The 16,077-nt window shown below is 41.1% G+C and overlaps 1 protein-coding gene across 13 annotated transcripts in view; it reads left to right on the forward strand.

The window, feature by feature from the left end:
- Window positions 1–16,077, forward strand: part of ADAM22 (ADAM metallopeptidase domain 22) — a 278,417-nt gene that overhangs the window by 187,311 nt on the left and 75,029 nt on the right. For all 13 annotated transcript variants that reach the window (XM_030885248.2, XM_030885251.2, XM_045289018.1 and 10 more), the window contains exons 5-7: window positions 896–978; window positions 12,061–12,124; window positions 12,629–12,698. In XM_030885248.2, coding sequence (XP_030741108.1) covers window positions 896–978; window positions 12,061–12,124; window positions 12,629–12,698 — 217 coding nt within the window. The remainder of the gene's footprint in view (window positions 1–895; window positions 979–12,060; window positions 12,125–12,628; window positions 12,699–16,077) is intronic.

Consider the following 16,077-nt stretch of genomic DNA (forward strand, 5'->3'; position numbering starts at 1 on the left):
TTATCCACACCTCAGTGAGTCAGTTTAATTAGTGGCTTTTAGCTACTGAAGAAATAGGAAATTAGCAGGAAAAGGTCATTTAGAAAAACGCTTTTCAAACTTTCTTAAGAATCACCTTGGGTTCTTGTTAAATGCAGTTTCTGACTCAATATGTCTGAGATGAAGCCTGAGCTTCTGAATGTCTACACGCTCCTGGCGATGTCAACGCACTTGTTGTACAGCCCACACTGTGAACAGCAAGGTTGTTAATACTGCAGAACACTTAGACCTTCCGTAGGCAGACTCAGTCCAGGTAAATGACTCTTAATGGCATTCAGTTAGCCAGACTGCCTGCTAGAAGAACCTGCCCAGTTTCAAAACCCTGCCCCTAGACTGCGTTCCAGGCCATTGCTGAGCTGAGGAAGAGATAGTGTAAACGGTTCCACCTGCCGCTCAAGCTTAGCTATGAGCAGTGTCGGAGCGGCCTTTTCTTCCATTAGTTTAACTTCGGTGATTCCATGGATTTGTACTCATTTTTACTTAGTTTTATGTGGAAAAACAACACAAAGCGCTGTTACTCAAGGTTGACTCGTTCATGGCCAAGGGAATCGATGATTTTAAACTTTGCCCCAGGGGCTCCTCGTGCACTTCAGTGTATATTTCTTTGCACCATCAACAGCTGCTGCCTGAAAAGAAGCTTGAGCCAACTTTTCTTTCCCTTTCTTTTAATTGGAGTCAGCTCTCTAGGAGTGCTTAGGAATAATTTTGTCTGCAAAGGATTGATAATGCAATGCGAATAATGAAACATTACACAGGGCCTGACATGTGGAAATGCAACGTAAGCAAACGCCTGCAGAATTCTGGGAGTAATTCCCTTGTGATGGCAACGGTTTATGTTCTCTCTTTCTCTTTTCAGGGCGGGGAACACTGTTACTACCAGGGACATATCCGAGGAAACCCTGCCTCATTTGTTGCGCTGTCAACGTGCCATGGACTTCGGTAAGTGCTCAAAAAATTGTTTGTGCAGTGCATTCTTTCAGTAACTACTGTTTTCTTCATTTTTAATGTACCATAATTGAAATCCATATTTTATGTCAGGAAATAATTTTAGATCACTGGTGTTTGATTTTTTTTCTGTTTTAAGATACTTATAAACCAAGCTGATTTAGAAATTGGAATTGACAAAGCTGTGAGCTTTGGAATTATGTTCTATGATATTCCACATGAAGGTTACTTTCCAAGTTTCATTCAAGTTCGATGTGTGTGGTTTGGAAAACTTAGGTTTGGATAGATGTTTAGTTCTTTGTTACTATTCTATCTTTAACTTATCCTAGATACTGGCTTTTAGTTTTTCATGGAATCGTAGAAATTGTAGTCGCTGGAAACTCTCGGCCCCTTGCCTGATGAGAAAACTCTGCAAGTGAGGTCCGGGGTTCCTGTGTTTCAGCTCTACCCAGCTAGCTCAGCTCTAACCCACTGCAAACTCCAGGAAGCACCCACTCTGTCCTCACAGTTCTCCAGAGGATGGGGCTCTGCGTCCTGCCTGGGTGCCTTGCTTCCTTTCTTGTAAACTTCACTGTCAACGAATGTTTGCTGATGTTTAACATGGGAATGCATCTACTTCCTTCTTCTTGTCAAGAATGGAGATAAGCAGGCGGCCATCTCTTATTTGTGTGGTAACCTAAACCTCCTTTTAAAGTGTCATTCCTCAGCATCCTATCTAGACGAAGTCATCTCTATTCTTTCTTGGCTTGTTTTCCAGAAGTCAGCGTTTTATTTCAGTTTTGTTAAGTTTTCATTTGGCAGCTATGTGATGCTTCCTTTCTGCTACCAACTTAGCAATGTGGGGGCTTTCCCATCTAGCAAGCAGTTATGGAGTAGCCACAATGAACATTAAGGTGATTTATTCACGAACCCTACTCTCAAGGAGCTCACAATCTGGTGGAGTGACCAGATCTAGCCCAAGAAATAGAATCAAGATATTGATTTCCTTTGCTGGAGACTTTTTAAAAGTGGGGGAAATGCAAGCTAGTGTGGGCACTGAAGAGTGAGGTAGGACTGCTATCCACAGAAGGTGGGACAGGCCTCTAAACAGTGTTTGATGGGCTTTTCCAAGGGAGGTGGTTAGACTGACAGATCTTAAAGAAACTGAGGAAAGAGAGCACATGAGGAAGGCTGGAAAATAGTGAATCTCCCCACGTTACACCTTCTGGTCAGATCAGGGCGGCAGGTACGTCCGAAAGGCAGAGGGAACCCTGAGGGCCGGTTCAGTAGCTGGAGAAGGGGTGTCAGACTTCCCTCTGCTTGTCGCTTCTTCTAAGGGAATATTTTGCTTGAAAAAAATGCTTTGAATAAAGAGATTGTTTAAAAAAGTGCTGAATCCCTATTTTGGAGCTCTCAGTTTTCTAACCCAAGTTAAAAAAGGTTTAATTTGTTTTTACCAATAGCATCATGATTTCTGATCCCAGGCCAGCTGTCAGCTTGGAAGAGTTCAGCTAGGCATGTGGACATTTGTGTCCAGCAAATGCGTAATATAGGGGAAAGCGTTTTTAACAAAAACAAACAAACAAAGAAACCCCTGTTTTTTCCTTACTTTCTCTCTTTGGAGTGTGATTCAATCCGAAGTCATGGTGTAAGCACCTTGCTCAATACTTGTTCAAACTTAGCTCTTAGTTGACCAAACGGACCCAATATTTTGAGACTTCAAAGACAGTATTACTACCATCTTCTAACCACAAAACCAGCAGTTCAAAACCACCAGCTGCTTCGCAAAAGGAAGATGGAGGTTTCTACTCCAGGAATAGCCACAGCCTCAGAAGCCCACAGGGGCAGTTCTACCCTGTCCTGTCAGGCCGCTGTGCATGGACATTGAGTCACAGGCAGTGGGTTTGAGTTTCAAAAGGACTCTAATAATACACCTAAGAACCCAAGACCAGTACCTTGCTACTAATCCTTTCACCATCATTTAAAGGAGAATAAAAAATAACTTCGAAGACATTGTATAGTGACTGGATCTGGGGTAGGACCCAAAGTCCTGCCTCATTTGTTCTGCAAAGTACAATTGATTTACAAACTTTCAACTAAAACAGAATTAAAAGAAACAGAAACTGTAAGTACTAGTGTGTTCGTACTTTCTCAGACTTTTAAAAATCATTTTATTGGGGGCTCGTACAGCTCTTAATCACAATCCATATACATCCATTGTGTCGAGCAAATTTGTGCATATGTTGTCATCTCATTTTCATTCTACTTGAGTCCTTGGTATCAGCTCCTCATTTTTACCCTCCCTCCCATGTGCTCCCTCCCCTATGAACCCTTGTAATTTATAATTGTTTTTTAATGTCTTACTGACCACTATCTCCTTTTTATTTTTAACATTTTATTAGGGGCTCATACAACTGTTATCCCAATCCATACACACATCAATTGTGTAAAGCGCACTTGTACATCGTTTCTCAAAACATTTTCTCTCCACTTAAACCCCCGACATTAGGTCCTCATTTTTCCCCTTCCTCCCCGCTCCCCCCTCCCTCATGAGCCCTTGATAGTTTATAAATGGGTATTTTGTCATATCTTCTCCTGTCTGACGTCTCCCTTCACCCACTTTTCGGTTGTCTGTCCCCCAGGGAGGAGGTCACACACAGTTCCATGTAATCGGTTCCCTCTTTCCTACCCATTCTCCCTTTACCCTCCCTGTTTTGCCACTCACACCGCTGGTCCTATAGGGCTCATCTGTCCTGGATTCCCTGTATTTTCAGTTCCTATCTGTACCAGTGTACCTCCTCTGGTCTAGCCAGACTTGCAAGATCGAATTCGAGTCATGGTAGTGGGAGCGGGGAGGAAACATTTAGGAACTAGAGGAAAGTTGTATTTCTCATCATTGTTACATCGCACCCTGGCTGGCTCATCTTCTCCCCGAGACCCCTCTGCAAGGAGATCTCCAGTGGCCTACTAATGGGCTTTGGATCTCCACTCCGCACTCCCCCCATCATTCACTATGGTAAGATTTTTTGTTCTGATGATGCCTTACACCTGATCCCTTCAACACCTCGTGGTTGCATAGGCTGGTGTGCTTCTTCCATGGACCACTGTCTCCTTTCACCCATTTTTCTGTTGCCCGTCCCCCTGGGAGGGGGCCATACGTCAGTCATTGTGATCGGTTCCCCCTTACTCCTCCCACTGTCTTAGACATTTGTGAACATATTGAATAAACAAAACTCCTTATCTTTTTGTTATTCGTACTTTTCTAATTTAATTTTACCTTCTAAATTATTGAAAATGATTGACAAAAATTTAAGGAGGGGGAATATTACTAAATACTTAATTTACCCCATCTCAATTTTAGTTATTTCAATATGAAATATTTTATTCATGATTCATGTTTGTAAATAACCAACTACACATTAATATTTTCCCTTCCTTGATTTTCTGTATTCAGTAGAGCACTAAGGAGAAAATATGCTTTTATGCCTTTTCATACTGATCTTACAAGCATCCAATTTTCAATTACAAAGGACCAATAAACAGTGTTTTTCTGTTGCAGTCTTTGTGTTTGATGTTATGAAAATGCCCTGTAACTATGAGAAATGTAGCGAATATGATCAAGAGTGAGTTCATTGCCCCCTTGTGGTAACTTGTGAGAAAGTCTGTTTTATTTCAAATACCTTCTTTAGATACAGTCACTTTAGCTTTTGCTCAATTGGCTTGTGGTTCAAGGCTCAGTCCTGGATATAGCTTGTTCAGGTACGAGAGGATTCCCCCCAACCCAACACACACACACACACACACACACACACACACACACACACACACACAAAGAAAAAATGGGAAAAGCAAGCTTTCCTAGTATGTATTTTTCCCGCTAGGTGAGCATCAAGCAACACTCTCTGCGTTAGTGCACCCAGTGGCGTCCCTGGGAAGGTTCTCTCTGGTCACAGTGGATTTTTTCGTGAAAGTAGTCTCGTATTTTGTGATTTTTGTGATGGCTGGTTTAAGAGAGCAGTATGCCACTTTGTTTCCTGCTGGGGGAAAATGTCGCAAAAACTGTTGTGATGTTGAACACAGCTTATAACAACAGCGCTATGGAGAAAACTCAAGTTTACAAGTGGTTTTCTCATTTCCAAAGAGGTGAAATGTCAATTGATGACAAACTTTGTTCTGGACATCCGTTAACTTCCCGAACAGACAAAAATGCCTACTTGTAATGTAAACTGTTCATCAAGCTTTCTATTTAGAGGTTCTGAAAGGATTGTGTAACAGTGTGCAACAGAAAAAGGCCCGATTCAACGGACAGTGTAAGACATGAAATAACAACTATAATGTATAATTGATCAAGGATTCACGAGGGTAGAAGGGTGGGGGGGGGAGGGGAATAAAGAGGAGCTGATACCAAGGACTCAAGTAGAAAGAAAATGGTTTGGGAAGGTTGATGGCAACATATGTACAAGTGTGTTTAATACAGTTTAAATCAGGGTTCCTCAAACATTTTAAACGGGGCCAGTGCACTGTCCCTCAGACCCATTGGAGGGCTGGACTATAGTTAAAAAATAAGCTACGAACAAATTCCTATGCACACTGCACACATCTTATTTTGAAGTAAAAAAAGACAAATGGATAAATGTTCTCGGCAGGCCGCATGTGGCCAATGGGCTGTAGTTTGAGGACGCCTGGTTTAAATGATGGATTGTCCTAAAAATTTTAAGAGCCCCCATAAAATGATTAATAATAATAATAATAATAAAGACTTGATTTGTGGTAGCAGGAGACTAGTTTTGCCACCACAGCAGTGCACCTGCTCATGCAGCCATCTCAGTGCACCAGTTTTGGCAAAAAACTAGCATGCTTCTCTTGCCCCACACATCTCACTCACCTGACCTCCCTCTGTGCGACTTCTTTTTGTTTCCACGGATGAAGAGAGACATGAAGGACAATGATTTGATGACATAGAAGAGGTGAATAAAAAAACAAGGTTCTGTTAGCTGTTCAAATAGGAGTTTAAAAAATGTTTCCAATAATGAAATTGCATATTTGAAAAATGTGTTGAGTGTAATGGAGAGTACTTTGAAGGTGATAAGGTTGTTTTGTTAAAAAAAATTAAATACATAGCTTTGAAAAAAATGCATTTGGGGGTGGTGCCCCCTCATATATACTGTGTTTTGGGACTACACATGCTTATTAGTATTTATGTGAAAAGGTGTTAATCTTCAAACCAAACATACTTTTTCATTCTCAAGGATTCATTTATGACATGATTTTCTATAAGGAACCAGTTTTCTAGCTAGAGGGTCAGAATCTTCTTTCTTCAGCCAGTGTATCCTAATGTTTAAATACAATAAAACAACTGATTTCTTATGACAATACACTCAAAACAGTTGAAGCACACAGATTACTTGCTACTTACCCACATTACTATGTGAACTTTGGTGACGGGTGATGGCGTTTAAAACTTGTCTGCGTGGATCTGGCCAGTTTTCTGCAGGGCTGAAGAGTGTTCACTGCTGTATTTGGTCTACTGTTTTGAAAATGTTCCCCTTTCCAACTCCTTTGTTGTGTATTGGCAGTGATATTTTACAAACTGCATCTGTTTCTCTTTAAATTCCAAATGCAGTACATTCCAAATTCAGAAAGAAAGTGTGCTTATGGTTGAAAACTGTGCAGATGTGAGAACAGCACTTCTTCGCGTACATGAAAGTTGAGGACATGTGGAAGATGTTACAGCAGGAATGAAAGAATTTGGATAGAGGCAGAGCTCGAGGCCATTATAATTATAGCTCAGGAAAGCAAACCTGCTTTCACCAAAACACCAGTGAAAGGCAAATATCATTCTAGGGTTAACAGCCTCAGAGTTTTGTAATAGTTCCACTTAAAGCCAAGAAACGACTACAGAAGCTTGCCCTCTTTGCCCTCCCCAGAGCCTGAGGAATAAGGTAAACTGCTTCAACCTCACATGGAGCTGATCTCATGAGAAGGACCATGTTCTCCTACACGGAGTGGCTCTCAGGGTTCCTGAGTGGGAGGGGAGACCATGCATGACTTGAAAAGACCCCCAGAGAATTCCCATGTGGCTGACAGGCATCTCCAGCCTAAGAGGCCCAACGTGGAATTCCTGGCCCGAACCTCTCTCTTCACCCACCTTATTCCACTTGTTCTGTAGTCTTTTCTAACTCATTAAATGGCAACCCTGCCCTTCCATTTGCTCAGATTTAACCTCGGAGTTGTTTGTAATGTTTCTCTTTCCTGCAACTGCATTTCTAATTTTTCAGCATAATGATCCTGTTTTGGTTACTGTTAGTGGTTAAGCTATGAGTTTGGATCCCCGTGGTTGGCAGTTCAAAATCACCAGCAGCTCCACAGGAGAAAGACTGGGCTTTCTAACCCTGTAAACAAGTTACAGTCCTGGAAACCCACAGGGGGTTGCTATGAGTCAGCATTGAGTTTACCATGAACACTCTGCCTTAGCCACACCATCTTCTTTCACTTGGTTTGCTGTGATAACATTTTAGCTCTTCTACTTGCCATAGCATAAGATTGATTGTAACGGAGCACTTGGGCGATCCTTCATCAGAGAGTGTCATCCGTCATGCCCCCCACCCCCACCCCTGCCCCAGCACAGAAGATCAGAACTCTGCAGTGCACTTTATTTCTCAGAGGGAAAGCCAAGGCACCACCTCATATTGCTTCACCACCGATCTCTTTGGGGAGAAAGAAGAGACCTTCGACCCCATAGAGAGTAACAGACACCCACAGGGGCAGTTCTGCCCTGCCCTACAGGGACACCAGGAGTGGGACTTGAATCGATGGCAGTGAGTTTGATTTTGGTTTCTGGATCTCATTTGCACTAGCCCCCTTAGGTACTGTATTTCAGCCATGTTGCCTCCTTATTTCTTTAAAAAATCATTTTATTGGGGGTTTGTACAGCTCTTATCACAATCCATCTATCCATCCATTGTGTCAAGCACATTTGTACTTATGTTGCCATCACCACCCCCAAAACACCTTCTTTCCACTTGAGCCTGTGGCATCAGCTCCTGTCTTCTCTAACCCTCCCTCCCGCATGAACCTTTACAATTTATAATTTTTTTTTTCATGTCTTACACTGACCGATGTCTCCCTTTACCCACTTGTCTGTTGTCTGTCCTCCTGGGAGGGGGTTATATGTAGATCATTGTGATCAGTTCCCCCTTTATTCCCCCACCTCCTTTCCCTCCTGGTATTGCTGCTCTCATTATTGGCCCTGAGGGGTTTATCTGTCCTGGATTCCCTGTGTTTCCAGCTCTTATCTGTACCCGTGTACATGCTCTGGTCTAGCTGGATTTGTAAGGTAGAATTGGGGTCATGATAGTGAGGGGAGGAAGCATTAAAGAACTGGAGGAAAGTTATATGTTTCATTGGTGCTATGCTGCACCCTGACTGGCTCGTCTTTTCCTTGTGACCCTTCTGTAAGGGGATGTCTGATTATCGACAGATGGGCTTTGGGTCTCCACGCCACCCTCCCCCTCATTCACAGTGATAGGATTTTTTGTTCTGCATCTTTGATGCCTGAGACCTGACCCATGGACACCTCGTGATCACACAGGCTGGTGTGCTTCTTCCATGTGTGCTTTGTTGCTTCTCAGCTAGATGACCGCTTGCTTATATTTAAACCTTTAAGACCCCAGATGCTGTATCTTTTGATAGCCAGGTACCATCAGCTTTCTTCACATTTGCTAATGCACTCATTTTGTCTTCAGCGATGGTGTTGGGGAGGTGAGCATTACAGAATGCTGGGTTATTAGAACAAAGTGTTCTTGCATCGAGGGAGTACTTAAGTAGAGGCCCAATGTCTGTCTCCTACCTTAATACTTAATACATATAAATATATGTACATAGAGCTATTTCCCTATCACTATATATAAACATATTTACATATGTATATGCCTGTATTTAGACTTTTATAAATGCCCTTTGCCTCCTAGTTCTTTCAATTTCAGCAGTCCTTAACCTCTGGGTCGCGACCCCTTTGAGGGTCTAATGACCCTTTCGTATGGGTTGCCTAAGACCGTTGGAAAACACATATTTCCGATGGTCTTAGAAACCGAGGCACCGCTCCTCTATCCCTCTCCAGGTGGGTCCGCCCACATGCAGCTACGCGCCCACGTGAAGACTGTTAACTCATGCTACACCATGCTTCAAGACAAATGTCATTTATTTGTCATTAGAAATACATATTTCACAATATATAATTACATATTGTTTTTGTGATTAATCACTATGCTTTCATTATGTTCAATTTGTAGCAATGAAAATACATCCTGCATATCAGATATTTACATTATGATTCATAACAGTAGCAAAATTACAGTTGTGAGGCAGCAACACAAACAGTTTTCTGGTTGGGGCGTCATCACAGCATGAGGAACTATATGAAAGGGTCGTGGCATTAGGAAGGTGGAGAACCACTGCTCTATTTCCATTTTACTTTCCTCTTGTTTCACTATCATGCTCGACCTTTATTTGGGTTTCAGTAATTCCTCTCAGCCACATTGCCCTGATCAAGCCCCACCAGGCATCCTACACCCTCCTCGCCATTGATTTTAGATCACTTGTTGTTGTCCCTGGTTTGGTTGACACCCACCTTCCTTTCCTGTGTGCCCCACCCCCAACCACCTGTCCCATTGTTTTCTCCTCCTATTGTTTATCCCACCTATTTTTAGTATATGTGCTGTGGAAACGAGCACTGTCCCATTTATCTTATCTAGATAGACATGCAGAGACAATAATAAGCACAAAAACAAGACAACAAAACAAAACAACACAATGACCAAAAAAGAAAAGCCTATAAATAGTTTCAGATCTGTTTATTGACCGTTAGGAGTGTTCTCCCATATTTTGGGTATTCCCCGGGGACTTCTTTGCTTTGCTCCCCTTGCTGCTCTGTTGCATGCCCTTAGTGTTTGGCCCCGGTGTGGTGGGGTCAGATCAGGCACAATTCCTGCACTGTGTCTCCAGTGTTGTCTCTCATAGTGCTATGGCTTCAGAGTAAACCAGCCTCTAACAACTGAGGAGTCTGGAGGTGCAATTGTACAATTGTAATATATAGAGATCATAGTAAAGTCATAGAATAGGAGAGAGAGTAAAATAAAGCAGTCACACACATTTCATGGTAGCATGCTCACCTCCGGGAGGGCCATGATCCCAGCAACCAGCAGCAGGAGGAGCTACCAAGACGTTTCTACAGGAAGAGTCAACCATGTGCTCACTTGTAGGCAACCTAGCCGTTAGGGGAGACTCTGTGGGAAGGATATTTAACGCAGCATAGCACACTTGGACGTTATCTTTAACGTACCAAAGTGTGGTGGCCTTCCTACTGTGGAACACTAGCTTTCCAGAGTCCCTCTGTTGTAAGTTTGGAAATATAGTCCTTGTCGTGTCTCGCTCAGTGTTCGTTTCCCTCACCGTGTGTCCGTGCACGTCCTTCTTGCTGTTTCGTAAACACACCAAGATTCTCTGACCTGAGCTCGTTGCATCTATAATGTTTAAGGTTTACTCAACTCCCTTCAGGTTTGTACTTAAATATCAGTTCTCTCGGAAGTTGGCTCCAACCTGTAAATTAACCACAAGTCTCCTTTCCCTTTTCCCCAACCCCAAGTGCCCTGGCACCATTTATCTCCCTTTACCTGTTTATCTTAGTTCCTAGAATATATCACTAGTAATGTATATTTAAAGGAGCCTTACTGGTTCTGTGGGTTAGACATTGGGGTGTTAACTGCAAGTTGGCATTACAAGCCCATCAACCATTCCAAGAGAGAAAGATGAGGCTATCTGTACTCCTAATGTATGGTCTCTGTGATTATGAGTTTGTTTTTCTTTAAATATGTATATTTGCTTGTTTATTATATACATTTTTTATCTGTCCTCCCTAGGATGTATATCAGCACAGTGGGGACAGGCAACTGTTCTCTTTGGTTTATTCCTGCCTCCATAGCATCTCAAGCATTATAGGTGTTCTAGAACATTTTTCCCATGAATGAGTGATGGTGGGTAGCAGATTGCTGATGGGCAGCTTGGGTATCATTCTGCCTGGGGTCTATTTCTGCTTCTGCTAACTAGCTAGCTAGTCAGCTTGCTATCTATATTAATCTATACTTACACCTATACTGATACCAATACCTATATCTTGCATCTTCTAGATCTATATAGCCTGCTTTGTTGTGTAATTTGAGCAAGCTATTTAGTCTCTCTGGACATTAGTTTCATTATCCACAAAATGAAGATACTCATTGTACTATCCTCATAGGGTTGTGGGAAGACAAAATAAAAAATAAATATAAAACAGCTTGTATTTGGTACCCTGTTAAGTGTATTCACGCTAGTTACTAAAGTATCTTTTAGGCAGGCAGGTGGGCATTTAGACAGGTAGATGGTTTTATGATAGGCCATTTTCACTAGGACCCATGGTGGCATAGTGAATTGTATATTGGGCTGATAAAACACAAGGTTAGCAGTCAGAAACCCCCACCTATGACATCAGAGAAAGATGAAGCATTCTACTTCTATGGAGAAGTGCAGCATCAGAGACTCACCGAGACAGGTCGACGCTGTTGAGTAGGGTCACTGTTAGTCACTCGACTGGAAGTGAGGGTGGTTTGAAAGACCATTCAGTACATTCCTTGACAATTCGCAACAACATCTTCTGGAGATTGTTCAAAATGCAACTTCCTGAGCTCTGAAGAAGGGTTTTATCAGGCCCTCTGTAATATGTAAAATGGGTTTTTACATATTCATCTTAGAACTATTGGTTAGAGTGAGGAGAAACAGACAAAGGCTAAAGAATGTCAAGTCAATTCTAGGCATGAGGTCAGGTCAAGATGTGCGTGTGCATGTTTGATGAGTGGGATTGAAGAAGTCTTAACGTAGCTACAAATGTGCTTGATCCGATTGGTGTATGAAATGTTATAAGAGCTGTAAGAGCCCACTTTGAAATGATTGAAAAAGCAAAAAGAAGAAGTCTTGACTGACCTTGTGGATTTTAAATGATATTGTTTTGAGGAGGGAATCTTGTTCTGAAAAGCAAATGTCTGATTGTTTCCCTGTCTTCGGCAGCGGGATGTTCTACGACGGGAACCACACATACCTCATTGAGCCAGAAGAAACCGATGCGTCCCAGGCAAGTGCTTCTCTCCTTTGCTCCCACAGACACTGGAGAAGGCAAATGCAAACTTTGATCTTAAGAGTCCTCCTCACCCAATTTCCCCCCATATACATCATTACATTTTCATAGTTTAAAGGTCTAGATCAGCGGTTCTCATCCTGTGGGTCATGACCCTTTGGGGGTCGAACAACCCTTTCAACAGGGGTTGCCCAATTCATAACAGTGGCAAAATTACAGTTATGAAGTAGCAGCGAAAATAATTTTATGGCTTGGGGTCACCATAACACGAGGAACTGTATGAATGGGTCCTGGCATTAGGAAGGCTGAGAACCACTGTTGTAATTGAATATCTCCTGTGTTGGAGAAAATATAGGAATAAGTGGGAAAAGTTGTACAGTAGCTGTTCTTTCCTCCCCAAACAGTAATTTGAAGGATCTAAGCTCCTCCATCTTTGATTGCCTGAAGCCATGAGATTCTTGGTTGTACATGCTTTAATCGCTGTTTCTTTTGTCATTTCAGGAAGATTTTCAATTTCATTCAATTTATAAATCCAGACTGTTTGAATTTCCTTTGGATGACCTTCCATCTGGTATGATATACATAAAATAACTTTCTATTTTCAACGACCCAACTCTAATAGTAATCCAGATGTAGACAAATGTTAGCTTATGACTTCTCATAGAATTTAGGGGAGACATAAAATGCAAACTGACCTTGTGTTAATCGTGAATGAGTTTGGAAAGTGAGTACAGTGAAAAAATATTTAGGATTATAAGTCTCAAAGCAAGGCCATTATCATTGTTGGCTGTCTTCAAGTTGGCCCTGATTCCTAGTGACCCCATGCACAATGAGATAGGACCTTTGTGATCTACAGGATTTTCATTGGCTGGTTTTCAGAATTAGATAAGTAGCCCTTGCTTCCTCATACTTGTTAGTCTAGAAGCTCTACTGAAACCTGTTCAGCATCAGCAGAATGCAACCTTCCACGGACAAACAATGTTTGCTGTGCATCGGCCAGAAATTGAACTCAGGTTTCCCACATGGGAGAATTTTACCACTGAACCACCCTGTCTTCCATAGTAAAGCACTAAAGGAGAAATAGTGTTAGAGCATTTCTTAGTGAAATAATGCCTCTGAAAACTTAAATCTAATTTTAGTTTTTGCAACAAGCCTTTGAGATCAATATTATTATTCCCACATTACAGATGAAAAACAGAGGTTCAGTGAGCTTGTCTTAGCATCCCACATTTAGCAAGGAGCAGAGTCAGAGTTTGGTTTATGGTACCAAAAAAATATACCCTGGGAGAGAGAAACATGGAAGATGGAAAAATTAACAGCTAATTGGAGCAAGTCTGAGAGCATGTCATTCATAAACTACTGCTTAAGAAAATCCACTTATAAGTTTACATTGTCTCTTAAATGGAAAAAGAAATAAATGTTCTCTAATATCCCCTAGTCTGTGAAATAAGTTATCGACTCTTTGGCCTACTGCAATTCCTATAAAAAGAAATAATACTCTCCTCTTCTGTAATAAAGGGAGTAGGAAATCTTCCTGTAGAAGTCATTGTCTCAGAAATCAGCAATGCGCACATGGATGCACTTTCTTTACACTGACTCTCGAGACGGTGTCTTAAGTTACCTCACGAAACTCTCCAAATCCCAATTATGGGATGAAAAGAAGTCATGACTTGCTGCCTGACGATAAAACTACAAGTTAATAGGTATTACTGGAAGCAATAAAAACCAATTAATATTTAAAGGAATAAAGTTTCCCTCTAGAGATGTGATTTTAGGTTTCTATGGCACATGCTTTATTTAACTTTTTATCTTTGTTTAGGTTCCTTTTCCATAGAGACTCTGGGAGTGTGGGAAACTTTGATGTTATTAATAAAGGTTTTAAAGAGAGTCTTAGTTTAAACAGTCAGCTCTGCCTCAGTTTTCTTTTCGCATGAGAAGTTGGCACGTTTGGAAGGCTAATTGTAAGAGTGATATTTGTCTCCCAAGATGCTGAGGTTTACTGCAATAAATGAGAAGAAAAACAGAAATTGAAAATAAAAATAAAAATTGGAGTATAATTTTATTAAATACCTCAGAAGCACACTTATTTATTTTAACTGTATTCTCTACCAGGCGTTATCAGAATTTTATGTTGCTTTGCATTGTATATTCCTCTGAGACCGACATATGATCAGTGCAAATCTCTTAGGACTAGTGCTTGTAAGAAGACACATTGACTTAATTATTGCCTGAGGATCTCTTACTTAACACTCAATTAAAAAATAGTATATACCACAAAGTACACAAATCTTAAGTGTACTATTTTAGGGGTGTCTATGGGACGGCTCTCATGCTGCTAACTGCAAGGTCAGCAGTTTGAAATAGGGTTGCTATGAGTAGTAACCAACCCAGTGGCACCTAACAACAACAACATTCTTAATACAAAAAGATCATGTCTTCTCTCCAGCACAGCTGCTGGTGGGTTTGAATTACTAACCTTTCTGTTAGAAACTGAAGGCTTAATCATTTCATTATATCATTTCAATTCATGTTACTGAGGCTTACCTTATGGTTTATATATTGCTTCGAATATCATTTTTCTTGGTGAATATTGTGTGTATTCTTGAGAAGATGCAAATGAATTCGAAGTAAGCAGGTAAGATGGCAAGCTTCTGATGACTCCCAGGACTGGCAGGCAATATGTCAGGGTATTGACTCAAATTCAGAGTCAGAGATCAATGAACTATTTCAGGATTAAGATCCAGCAAAAAACAAGCACATTTTTCATAGTGTCTTCTTATTTTGGAAATAGGCCACACCCTTGAGGTGACCTCATCATGGGGTACTACTAGATCATAAATGCCAAACCACTGAGAACCCTGACCAGCCAAGTTGACACAAAACCTTAGTTATCACAGTCTACCCCTTGGCCATGTGTCATCTGGTCACATCTCCTTAAACCATATGATCTGTCAATAAAAATAATTATAAAATCATATTTTTAATCTAGAGTGATAATGATTGACATATAAAACAGATTATTTACACATTTACATGTTATATTTTATAAAGTGAACAACCAAAAATATTTGATGTATACAATAATTGCAGTCTTTGTTTTTTTAACTAATCACATGCCTTTAGCTGGTGTTTATAACTGCCTTCTTCTACCATCCATTATGTATTCGTTTTGTACTCAGCAAACACCTCAACTGGATATGTTTTTTTGTCTAATAAGGTGGTCCAAACTTTCAGTCCTAAAGGAACTGGGCCATCAGTAGTCATTTCAGAATTGTGTTGCTGTAGTTTACCTTTGACATGATAAGGCTTGTAACACTAAAAGATGTCCTAAGAAATCTCCTGAATTCTAGAAATATTCTTTATCTATATTACATAATTTCAATCCAATTCCTCTTAATAATCAGAATCAATCACACCATTCAATACATTAACTTACAGTTCAGTGGAATTAGTGTTATCCTCCAAGGTAGGAATATTTCCTTTGGAACAAAGATACCCTTCTACCCCACACCCACCGCTGCCAGACCAGAAGAGCATAGGTTGCAGGGGTAGGAAGCAAAAACATTGTGAATGAGTCATTAGGAGAAATAGAGTAATGTTGCTCTCATTTCTGCCACTTGGTGCCTAGACCTATAATTTCTGGCTATTGGAGAATCAGAGTCAACACTGTATATTGGATGCTGGTTCAGTGTATATACAGCTACCTAGGGAATAGTACCCCAAAGCTGCAAGATGCTGACCCCTAGCTTCAGGATTATGGAGAACATGGTAAGACTAGTAAATTCCATATCATGAGCCCATTGCCACACTTCATTTGCTGTGAAGTGCATCTCTTCACCTGAGTCAGTGTTGTGTGGGATAACATGCCAGTGGATAAGGCATTCTGTAAGACAGGGAAGGCAAATTTGTATCCAGAAAACATGTCTATTCCAGTAAGGGTTGGGGGGAGG

Source organism: Echinops telfairi, unplaced genomic scaffold, assembly GCF_000313985.2.
Source record: "Echinops telfairi isolate 266 unplaced genomic scaffold, ASM31398v2 ScPeMD7_23;HRSCAF=83, whole genome shotgun sequence".
NCBI lineage: Eukaryota > Metazoa > Chordata > Mammalia > Afrosoricida > Tenrecidae > Echinops > Echinops telfairi.